The following is a 12,535-nucleotide window of genomic DNA, read 5'->3' on the forward strand; positions in this document are numbered from 1 at the left end:
TGGATGCTACCCCTACCCTATACCAAACAAAAGACTTTAAGCTCACCTGTCACAGGATGTTACATTTGGTTGTAACAGTTTAATGTATAGTATTTATCAATATATCAAAGGGCAATTGACAAAGATGTATAATGTTTAAAGAAACATTCAAAACATGATACTGTTAATAACATGATAACATAAATAAGGCCATTTTCAGCAAGTACAGTATAAGACAGGACTTTAGCAAACAGTTTTCAGTTCCTCCTCTTGACTTTTGCATTTTGCACTGTACTTAATTTTAGATCAAGAGATATTCAGTAAATGTCAAGTACAACTGAAGGACTGAATTGGACTATGCTTGCCTGTGGTTTAGTTCAGCCAATATTCCAGTGGGAGTTTCGGAAAGCAGGTGAGGAGCATACTATAGTAGTGCACTTGTGTGTTGACCTCCTCATTAAATAGCACTGGGATTTGCACCTGGTCTCTTTCTGACAGCGTTGGTTTTGACCAGTTCTTAATGCACGTTTTTGATTCTGAGCTCATTCCTCCAAAGAAAGTAGATGTTTCCTGAGAGAAAAAAAAAGTGACATTAACACATCTAGGACAAGTACACTCAAGTGATCATTGGCATATTTAAGCCTATATTAGGGTTATTAGGAGGCCTACTGCTGCTGTAGTCCTTGTTGGTGTTATTTTAAGGGATGGTTTTCAGAAGTAACAGTCTCTGGTAAGGGTATGCATAAGGAATATACAATGTTGTTGTAAAAAAAAAAAAAAAAAAAAGGTCGTTACTCACTTTTGTAGCGGTTTTTAGTTAGTCCTAATACTGACATATGAACATGATTAGCATTTAGCTAATATTTCTGAACAAGACTGGTAACCCATTACTTCTTAGCTTTTTAATGATTACTTTTAAGTGCTTGTAAGGATCCTTTAGGGTTAAGATCTACTGCACATGTACAGTAACCCTGTCTTTATATAAACTATGTTTGAGATATTTTACTTCTCATGTCAAAACACTGAAAATGACTGGGTTTAAATTAGACAGGGAATGCCAAGTTCCTCGTTGCTCTCAGCTGCAGTGAGCGATTGATATTTCATTGGAAGGTGCTAGAGTGCAGTAGTCCAAGGAGCTATTAGCAATTTTTCATTTGCAGTAATGCTTTGTGTCACGGATTACATGAGCACACAGGGACCGTATTGTTTTAAGCCCTTGTAACATGTGCATTTGTTTCTGCAAGAGGCTAATTATTGTGTTTGTTCTTGTTTCTGGAAGGGTTTCCCTTGTAGGCATTTTCAGTATCAATGGCAGCTAAAACAAATGACTGCACAATATGTCTTTGTACTCAGGCAGCTGCATATAATGATGCCTTTTAAATCTTATCTCTGTAACTTGTCCAAAATAAACCTTGGGTAGACTCTCCCGTTTAGTGTGGGAGAAGTCTTCTTTTGTCACAAAAAGACATTAGTCACAAGTGCTGCGGGCTCATTGCAACAGAAACCCTTACTCTTCTAATGTGCTCTGTTAGATTGATGACTCAAGCATGGGGATTTCTGAAGCTGGTGTTATTGGTGCTATGTGCACATAGGACTACTCTACTGTAATGTATATGTTTTATGGAAAAAAAAAAAAACACAACATAATAGTAACTCAGTAGGTATACTGTCAAAATAGGTGCGAGGAGAATAAAAAGGGTGCAGGGGAAGTTTGGATAGATTCTAACACATTATGTTCCGTAAATGTGGCTATATGTATCCGTATTTGGGTACAGTAACTGACTTGAGTGTCTCTTTCCTGGCCTGCAATGATGAATGGCAATTTACAGTAAATATGTTTAATTTTTCCAGTTGCTATTATATAGATTACAAGATAAACATATATTTTTGCAGTAAGTCAGAAACCGAGGTATTTGCACACCCACTTCCTTTGTGTCTGACCAAAAAAAATTTTTTTATATTGGACACTCCGTAGGGAAAAATATATATATATATATATATATAATATATATATACTGTGTGGTGTGTGTGTCAGGGCTCTACGTTTAGATTTTTAACTACTGGCCCCTCGGGCCACTGAGCTAGTGTTTTTACTGGCCCGGATACAATTTTATCTGGCCCAATATATTTATATATTTTTTCATGATGTTTTTTTATTTTCAGTATGTTTCTAATTGTGTATGGTAACCAAAGAGAACCCTCATCTCAAAAGAAAGTAGCTAAACAAAGCCTTTCAATATATGTTACTTCAGCCACTTAACATATATACAGCTGTGGAAAAAATTAAGAGACCACTGCAAAATTATCAGTTTCTCTGGTTTTACTATTTATAGGTATGTGTTTGGGTAAAATGAACATTTTTGTTTTATTCTATAAACTACTGACAACATTTCTCCCAAATTCCAAATAAAAATATTGTCATTTAGAGCATTTATTTGCAGAAAATGACTACTGGTCAAAATAACAGAAAAGATGCAGTGTTGTCAGACTTCGAATAATGCAAAGAAAATAAGTTCATATTCATTTTTAAACAACACAATACTAATGATTGAACTTAAGAAGAGTTCAGAAATCAATATTTGGTGGAATAACCCTGATTTTCAATCACAGCTTTCATGTGGCTTGGCATGCTCTCCACCAGTCTTTCACATTGATGTTGGGTGACTTTATGCCACTCCTGGCGCAAAAATTCAGGCAGCTCGGCTTTGTTTGATGGCTTGTGACCATCCATCTTCCTCTTGATCACATTCCAGAGGTTTTCAGTGGGGTTCAGGTCTGGAGATTGGGCTGGCCATGACAGGGTCTTGATCTGGTTGTCCTCCATCCACACCTTGATTGACCTGGCTGTGTGGCATGGAACATTGTCCTGCTGGAAAAACCAATCCTCAGAGTTGGGGAACATTGTCAGAGCAGAAGGAAGCAAGTTTTCTTCCAGGACAACCTTGTACTTGGCTTGATTCATGCGCCCTTCACAAAGACAAATCTGCCCGATTCCAGCCTTGCTGAAGCACCCCCAGATGAGTCCAGTTTTTATCTTTGCCCAACACCTGGTCATCTAATGGTTAGACGGAGACCTGGAGAGGCCTACAAGCCACAGTTTTTCGCACCCACTGTGAAATGTGGTGGAGGATTGGTGATGATCTGGGGGTGCTTCAGCAAGGCTGGAATTGGGCAGCTTTGGCATGAATCAAGTCAAGTGCAAGGTTGTCCTGGAAGAAAACTTGCTTCCTTCTGCTCTGACAATGTTCCCAAACTCTGAGGATTGGTTTTTCCAGCAGGACAATGCTCCATGCCACACAGCCAGGTCAATCAAGGTGTGGATGGAGGACCACCAGATCAAGACCCCGTCATGGCCAGCCCAATCTTCAGACCTGAACCCCATTGAAAACCTCTGGAATGTGATCAAGAGGAAGATGGATGGTCACAAGCCATCAAACAAAGCCGAGCTGCTTGAATTTTTGCACCAGGAGTGGCATAAAGTCACCCAACATCAGTGTGAAAGACTGGTGGAGAGCATGCCAAGACGCTGTGCTTGAAAATCAGGGTTATTCCACCAAATATTGATTTCTTTTACTCTTGGTAGCCTAAGGGACCAGAGTTCGGGTAATCGAATACACAAAAAAGGTTGCACCAGGTGTATTCAAGTAGGAAACAATTCAAAATTGCCACCCTTAATCCTAATTATAAACACTATTAAAACAATATTCATGATACAAAATAATAGCAATCCTATTTAGAGCGTTGTCGCTTATGTAGCCTCTTCCAAGTCAGCGCCAGTCTTGCTGAGTGATACCAGCGAGTGCTGGAAAGATTGTGAATGGCATTTTCGACTTGAACGCATCGAATCCCTAATAAGTTAGACAACTCGATTGTGTACCTGGTTATCCATCGGGACATCTTACTGTGAGACTGGATATGATGTAAACGAAATGTTTAATTCACAACAAATAAAGCTGCTGTTTTCTGCAAGTCTGGGAAACTGACGCCAAACAAGGCTAAACGTTACTTTTTTTATCTCTCATATTGAAGCCTCCACTAATGTCCATCTTATTTTTTTTTTTCCATAATTGCATTCTTTATGAATTATTGATTTCAGCTCTTTCCTTTGGCTTATTGGTTGCTTAGCTGTAGAAAACCTGATTTGTAAAAGATTTGCCGCGGGAACGAGTACCACACAGCACTTCGGTATGCAGTCTCAGATTCTGAATGTACAACAAATATGACGCGGCGGGAAAGTTAGGATTAGTTCGTAGTCATATTTCTAAAAAATGGTACCATAACTACCGGCCAAACTGCGCTCTCTACTATATATAGTAACATTTTGTCTTGACAAACTTTAGGATTCAGCCATTTTTCAAAGTAATAACTAAATCTTTGCCTGAATATGTTAAATCTTCTGGATTCTCTGATATCAAGGGAAAATGTATTCCAGCTGTCAGATTAGCTTGGTAGCTGAAAGATTATTGTTTTAGTGCTCTGAGCTCTCAGCTGATCAAGAAACCTCCTCAGAAAAACCTTGAATACATGTTAATATGACATGTAATAACAAACAAAGATATACAGCAACTGTATATATTGATCAAATATTCTCCAATGTGCATTAAAAACAAAAAAAAATGTTTACCATTTATTTTCTTTAAAAAAAAAAAAAATAAATAAATCTTTATATCTCACAAGCGTCACACATTTTTCTATGACAGATGTATTTTCAAGATCGTCCGTGTTCCTTCATGCGACTTCTCGAAGTTGACCAGAAGAGTAATTCTGGCCAATTTTTCTTCACTAAGAGCTTAAAATAAATTACAATAAAGAATCTAATTCAACTTTACCATACTGTCAATTACTATGACATTATGACAATACATACTAAGAGAGCTGGTTCAGTACGGATATTATTTTGTTAGCACCATGTAGTTTGAGCTTGAACAACAGAAGGGCAACTATACAATTGGGTACACCAGGTGTCTCCAACCCTGGTCCTGGCGAGCTACTGTGGCTGCTGGTTTTCATTTCAACCAATCTCTCAGTTACTTAATTGAACCAGTTATTGGCTTAATTAGTCAAGATTAACAGGTGTTCCAGCTCTTTAGCCCTGATGATGTAAAGACACCTAGAAAACCTGCTGGATAGGGTGTCTCCAGGACCAGGGTTGGAGACCCCTGGTGTGCACTGTAGAATTCGCTCCATGAACTCTAAGAAAATGTTAACTTTATGAAATATAGTTTTGAACAGTGACAATCAGCACTAGTGTTTAGGAATAATGACTTAAACAGAAATACAATGAATAGCGACCGACCAAACAGTTTTAATCGAGTATCATGAAGATACATGAAGAATAATGATGTCAAAGAATCCACTAATGTTAGAAGGTGATCTTTTCTGTATTGCCGTGGCCTTACTGTGGGCCGTCTTCTGAGAATATAAATAAGACCGGATGTATACAGACTCTGCAGTGTGATTGATTGCGCTTTCCTGTTACGCTACAATCCATATTATGGATTTTTTTAATTAAAAAAAAAAAATGTAGACACTGCAAGAGCTGGTAACTCAGGCACCGTTTTTTTGTATTGAACATTGTAATGCTACAGTGCTACTTTGGATGTTAATTTATTATTCATGTTGTGTTTTCACACTGGACACTGCAATTTCTTACTTGTGGAGATTATGTAAAGTCCTATTTTTTAGTAGCGACAAAAATCTCACGTGTTTATATATTTTTTTAAATGTAGCAACTTTTATGTTAGTGTTTTTCACATAAAGATTTGGTTTTTCATGATGTGGGTTTGCACTGGACACTGCAACTTTAAAGTGTAATGGTTGTTTTTTGAAAAGATTTGAAAGGACAAAACGGTAGACATATTGCGGCAGCTTTGAATTGTACTGTATTTCACCAGTCATTATATATGTTAACTGCATTTCTTGATTCTTTATCGTGACTGTGTGCTGTGCTCTACCTTTTGAATTTTAAGCATGCCTAATTGTAAACGTAATCTATCTACTGTAACAGTCATACAGCTGAGGCTTGTTTTCACCCTTTTTAAATAGACCCGGACACAGAAATTGAAAGTTCAGCACTTTCGTGCACTTTTATTTACACAAAACAAACAAAACTAAACTTAGCTCCATCAAGGAGCAGTAACTAAACCTCAACATAACTACTACTGAACCGCTAAGCAGTTTACCCGTTTCAAACACCGTTTCTCTCAGTTTGTACAACACACAGTTGTTTACTCACACACAGAGTACTCATGGTTCTCATGGTTACCCACACACAAACTTCAACAAAATTACTCCTAGTTCATAACCCACCACCAACACACACAAAGACAAGCTTTTATACACATCCACATTATATTAATTACAAGCACTTAAACAATAATTAATTTAAATGATCCCCAGGTGCACCCAGGTGAGTCCCGTTTAGCCCTTGAGGCTTCTGGGACATGTAGTTTTTTTAGGATACGAACGTGACACCACTCCCATGCACTACAAAATTACACCACACACACCATGAATCCCCAGCAAACACACAGGCAGGTGTTCGCTCTGCCACACTACCTAATGTTAAAAATATTTCTTCAACATTTTCAAAGAAATAAATATTTGTATATTGTAATGATTACATAAATGTTTATCACTCAATCTTGCCTGCATTTTTTGAAGAACACACTGCTTTGAACTTTGTCTTAACAGGTAATTGGTCTATACAGGCATGCATTGCCTTTTTGAGCTGTTCTCTATCTTGCACCAAATATCCCGTCCTGTGTTTACTTGGAGTTCTTTTAATTTTCTTGGCGAAGGTTCAAAACAAATAGTGTCATGGTTATTTTGAAACTTCAGAACTGACACTTTTCTTGTTTCTTCGAGGAAACATAACCCTGGTAGTTTACGCAGTCAATACATTCTTCCTCGGCATCCTGTATCTGTGATGTAAGTGCCTGTCCTGTATTCCATGCTGACACTTTGTTTTCTGCTTTTTGTTTTAACAGGGAACCCAGGGATTGTGGGCTACTACAAGACCTTCATGCAAGCCTTGTACCAGATGTTGGACCACAAATATCCAGTTTGGGCTGTAAGCCAAGCCGGGCACTGTGTACCTCCAGACAGCATGGAAATGATGGAAGGTAGTGCATGAAATTTGGATAATAGACATGTATTACGTAATGCTAAAGTAGGGAATATATTTTTCAGTTACTAACAACACAAGAAAAAAAGAAAGAACCCGTAAATCAGTGGTCTGCAGGCTACTGTCTTGGTTGAACCATCAATAAATAAAAATCTCTTTTATGAAATGGAAGTTGACAGAAAACGTTTTTGGAATTGAACTAGCCAGTAAAAATCTACGGGGTTCATCATGAAGCATGTGTATACACAACGGCCTTTTGATGAAGCAGAAACAGAAACTGGATATTTAGCGTTAGTACTCCATATTCAGAAAGCTTTTGTTGACACTTATTTGATAAAGTAGTCTGTACTGCATACTAATTGCTCATCTGTTTTCGAAATAACTGCCAGTGCTGATATTTGTCCATAGAGCTGCTTTCTCAGATTTTAAAGGATGCACTCAGTAACTTCAAACAACAATTCAGGTCAAGAGACTTGCCCATCATCACACATTAATACCATTCGTTAGTTGAAAATGCCCTGTCATGTATTTTAAGTATCATCATTTAAGGGACGGGAACAATTTATAGTTAAATTATGGAAATTACAGTAAAATAGAAAATAAAGCCTCATTGTGAAAGGTTTTAAACTATGACAAGGATTGGTCTTTGTGAGATGTTGCCAACCAGGGAGACATAAACATGAAGGGGAAATTGAAAATGGGCAAACAGAAAATGTAGATAGATATTTTAACTGCAAAGGGTAATAAAAAAAGAAAAATGAACTAATGTCACTGGAACAAACAGCAAAAAAGGGGTGTATGAATATAAGACATGGAGGCAAAGAGCAGGCTTGTTAAACCAAACAGTCTTTTTCCTTTTCCTAAGATTTCTAAGGTATCAACCTGCAACACATCAGATTCCAGAAAAAAGGAATCTTTTAAAATATTAACCTGTATCCCTCACACCACCCATCCCCACCCCATGAGATCTCTGTCATATGCTTCAAGTACTGTACACTTTTTTCCTCATCTACAGTGCCTGTAGAAAGTTTCCACTTATCTACAGACCATACTCCATGCTGTTAAGGGGGAAAAAGTTTGTATTGAGAAAAAAAATTATATATTAAAAATACAAAACTGAAAGATCATAATTGAATTAATACTTGGTGGAAGCACCTTTAGCAGCAATTACAGCTGTTTGCACACCTAGATTTGGCAATATTTGACTATTCTTCTTTACAGGACTGTTCAAGCTCTTTCAGTTTCCTTGGGGAGCTTTGATGGACAATAGTCTTCAAGTCATGCCACAAATTTTTGATTGGATTTAGGTTGGGGCTCTGACTGGGCCACTCAAGGACATTTACGGTTTTGTTCCTTAGCCACTCCAGTGTAGCTTTGGCTGTGTGTTTTGGGTCGTTGTCATGCTGAACGGTGAACTTCCGTCCCAGTTTCAGCTTTCTTGCAGAGGGCAGCAGGTTTTCCTCAAGGACTCCTCTGTACTTTGCTCCATTCATTTTCCCTTCTACCCTAACAAGTGCCCCATTCTCTGCCGATGAGAAACATCCCCATAACATGATGCTGCCACCTCAGTGCTGCACAGTAGGGATGGTATTCTTTGCGTGATGCGCTGTGTTGGGTTTGCGCCAAACATAACGCTTTGCATTTAGGCCAGAAAGTTAAATTTTAGTTTCGTCTGAGCACAAAACTTTTTGCCACATGGCTGCAGAATCTCCTGAATGTTTTTTGCATACTTCAAACAGGATTCAAGGTGGGCTTTCTTGAGTAATGGCTTCCTTTTTGCCATCCTACTATACAGGCCAGATTTGTGGAGTGCTTGGGATATTGTTGTCACATGCACACTTTGACCAGTCTTGGCCATAAAAGCCTGTAGCTCTTGCAATGTTGCCATTGGCCTCTTGGTAGCCTGTCTGATCAGTCTCCTGCTTGCTCGGTAATCCAGTTTGGAAGGACAGCCTGATCTAAGCAGGCCCTTGGTGGTGCCACACACCTTCCACTTTTTAATAATCATCTTGACCGTGCTTCAAGGGATATTCAAGGCCTTTTCATATTTTTTTATACCCAACCCCTGATCTGTGCCTTTCTACACCTTTGTCCCAGAGTTCTTTTGAAAGCGCTTTGGTGCTCATGGTTGAGTCTTTGCTTTGAAGTGCACTACCCAGCAGTGCAGTTATACTATCCGGTATCAGTTCTGTAAGATTGCATGTATACAGGGTAGTAAAAAAACATAATATGAGACAAAATAAAATCTACCTTAACAGTGAAAACTACACTTTTGATGGGGTTTCACCTTTACTTTCCAGTAACCTTTCATATTTTGGGAAATTAAATAGTGGCAATAACTAAAAGTTAAACGTGGCTTTAGTTTTGGAAAAATAAACAGAAGCACACAGTAAAGTGTTAAGGTTTATATTTAAAATCTTCCAGTGGAATAACCATGTTCCTCTTGCGGTGGAGCAATTTGTGCTTGATGTTTTTGATTGCAGTAAAAATATCTGTTAAAAAACAAACAGAAGGAATATTTCTTCATTGCCAATGTCAATGGAATTTCATTCATTTTGTCAGAAAGAGTTTGCAAGGCTAGTGCTCAAAAGGGATTTTTCCTCTTTGATATGACTAAATTGCCCTGTTAATGTCCAGGCTAGTGAGACAGGCTCAAAAAAAGCAATTTTCCTTTCACTTTGGTGACCTGGGGCCGTATTACTGAACAATTTCTTAACTTGCTATCTTATCTTTCATGACTAGGATAGGGTTTTTCCAAACTTTGTATTTTTCGAGTTACATTACATATGAGCCACTGGTTATAGTTCAATGGAGCGTCTCGCTGTGTACAATAACACACCAGAATCAACACAGACTACTTCATATCTTATTTCTCCGTAAAGTTTCAAATGTCAATTATAATTACCATAATCACTGACAGTAACATGTGAGCATGTCTAACTCCAACCCCATATTGTCCAGTACATAATATGATGAACCACCTTCTCTCACGGGAGGTGGGGCTAGATCCAGACATTACATGCAGATTGCTGCTAAAGGTACACATCCCAAAATATACTAATGGATCATTATGGTTTACTATAGAATATGCTGTATATAATAAGACCTAAATGCCCAGAAATATTTGCAGTACAAAACTTAAAATGTAAAGCAGAATAACAATCATACATATGCATTATTTTCATGCATGGTTTGTTCAGACCTGGCGAATTAACATGGGGCAAATTTAAGATGGGCAAAAAGACATTTTACAGATTTTAAATTCCAAGCAGTTATTAAATATAGTGCACAAACAGTGTTACAAAACAGTACATTCACAAATAGAGCACCAGACATTTTAATATATATGTTTTTTTTTTTTTTTTTTAAGTGGCAACTGTCAGATAAGTGGTTGTTCAATCCCTAATTGATATATTAAGTAGAAGCCATGACCCCAATGTCCTGTACAGTTTCTGCAACATAACATTCAACATGCATGACTGAGCTGTCTTGGGTTACATCCCTTGTGTAACACGGCACCTGTTGTATAACCACACCTCTTGTATATTATCTAATTAAAGACAACACAATACTGCATAGAATACTATTTGAGAATATTACACACCTTGTTTATAATGTGGAACCTGTTTTGAAAAACATGTATTGATTCTCCTAAAGTTGTAAAAGGGTGCACACAATAATCTAAAAATTACGGTAATTGCTTATATGCTTTTAGAGTTGCCAGTTCTGATCATGCCTCTGTAGTGCACATGTTTGACATGTGGAGCCATTTACAGAAGTGACACTTTCAAGTCAAGAAGCATGTTGCAGAGTTTTGAATTATAATATAAAGCATCTAGCAACAACATTTTGTACTATATGTGAAAGCAGAGCTTGCATTTGTGTTGCATATTAAATGGTGTGCTTTTCAGTGACGCAAAAAGTTTGTCATTGAATTCTGTTTCTTTTTGTAATACTAAGTATACGTACATTTAGTGTTATGTTTACTTGTGGTATTTTTAAACAGTACAAACACATATTCTTGGTTTTAAAAAATTGGATTTATAAAGTATTTGATGGCTTCATTGAATAATGCTTTGGGGTTTAAAATAAGCTGGGTAATATAATAAAAATAATAATAAACAAGCTACAAAGTTAGTTAATAGCTAAAAAATGATTAACTGGTTTGCAGATTAAATAAGAATTTACCAGTGATTTGAATTATGAAGGTAATTAGTAAGCGAGTAATTAGTTATACATGTACAAGGTATATACATGTCCTGTGCATAATTTTTGCAGCTTGTATAATGTACTACTTGTTATGTGGCACTTCTGGCCAGCAGATGGTAAAGCTGATTGAAAAGCAAAACTGTTGACACTGCTGCAGTTGCTTCCCATCATGTACTGTATAATATTGTCTGTGACTACGTGCTGGTTTTTCCTTCTCAATTATATATTCATCTCTCTGGAAATGAAAATATTGACACGTTTGACTAATATTCCATATGTTTTTATGAATCCATAGACTGAAAGTTTTAACAGCTCTTATGTTATTAATAACCTTAGGGGTTTTCTTCATTTTCAGACTGCTTTAATGGATTTCAGCTTTAATAGTTTGTGAGACTATTATAAATGTTATAAATACAATTAATTATGGTTTCTAATGTAAGTACTGTATTCTTTCAAATTTAAGACTCAGCCCAAATCTTCCACCCTCATTTTGAGGGGGAAAACAAACAAACAAACAAAAAAAAACATAAAATAAAGATGCATTTATAAAGGTACAACCTCAGTTATGCATATAAGATCCATTTATACCTACTTATTCTGTGCAGGTTTGTAAAAAAAAATGCAGAAAAGTGTTCTCTAACTTGTTTTAGAGGCACTGGCAAATAAGAAATTCAAAACATATTTTTTCTCAGTGGGTCTCAGATGTATTTATTTTTCTCAATGAGTGAGTAGGATAAATGCATTATCATGTAGGATTGTAAGCATTATTTCCTTAGGCTAAGTAATCTGCTACATCTTACCAAGCGACTGTACCGTGTTAAACTTTGAGAACGTTTATTTAAAGAACAACTTAGTGCTTCCTATCCCAGCATTCTTTTAAAAATTCATTGCAGCTTAGTGCCTGGTCTGTAAAAACAGAGCTACTGCCTGAGTGTTGCTGTAAGTAAGTTTCACAGGGATTAATAGGGTGGTCCTTTTAGCGTTGTTATTACAAAGAATACATCTAGTTAATGTTTTAATGGCCTGGATATCCTAGTCAATGTTTATTTTTTTAGGTAAAGTGTTTTTTGTGTGCCTTTTTGAAAACCTAAACTGTATAAACTAAGGTACTGCTAGAAACCGTATGATTTTGGCAAACATTTATGGTGCAACTTACTTCTAACTCTATATACAGTAGCTACAGGAAGGAAGCTGTTGTAGGAAATGGGAATATAAAACCAA

At 37.0% G+C, this 12,535-nt stretch overlaps 1 protein-coding gene across 3 annotated transcripts in view; it reads left to right on the forward strand.

Annotated features, from left to right (window-relative positions):
* The window catches only part of ldah (lipid droplet associated hydrolase), a 99,883-nt gene that overhangs the window by 29,478 nt on the left and 57,870 nt on the right, over positions 1-12,535 (forward strand). For all 3 annotated transcript variants that reach the window (XM_041253395.1, XM_041253396.1, XM_041253394.1), the window contains one exon: positions 6,969-7,103. In XM_041253395.1, coding sequence (XP_041109329.1) covers positions 6,969-7,103 — 135 coding nt within the window. The remainder of the gene's footprint in view (positions 1-6,968; positions 7,104-12,535) is intronic.

The sequence above is a fragment of the Polyodon spathula genome, chromosome 6 (genome assembly GCF_017654505.1).
Source record: "Polyodon spathula isolate WHYD16114869_AA chromosome 6, ASM1765450v1, whole genome shotgun sequence".
In the NCBI taxonomy this organism is placed as follows: Eukaryota; Metazoa; Chordata; class Actinopteri; order Acipenseriformes; family Polyodontidae; genus Polyodon; species Polyodon spathula.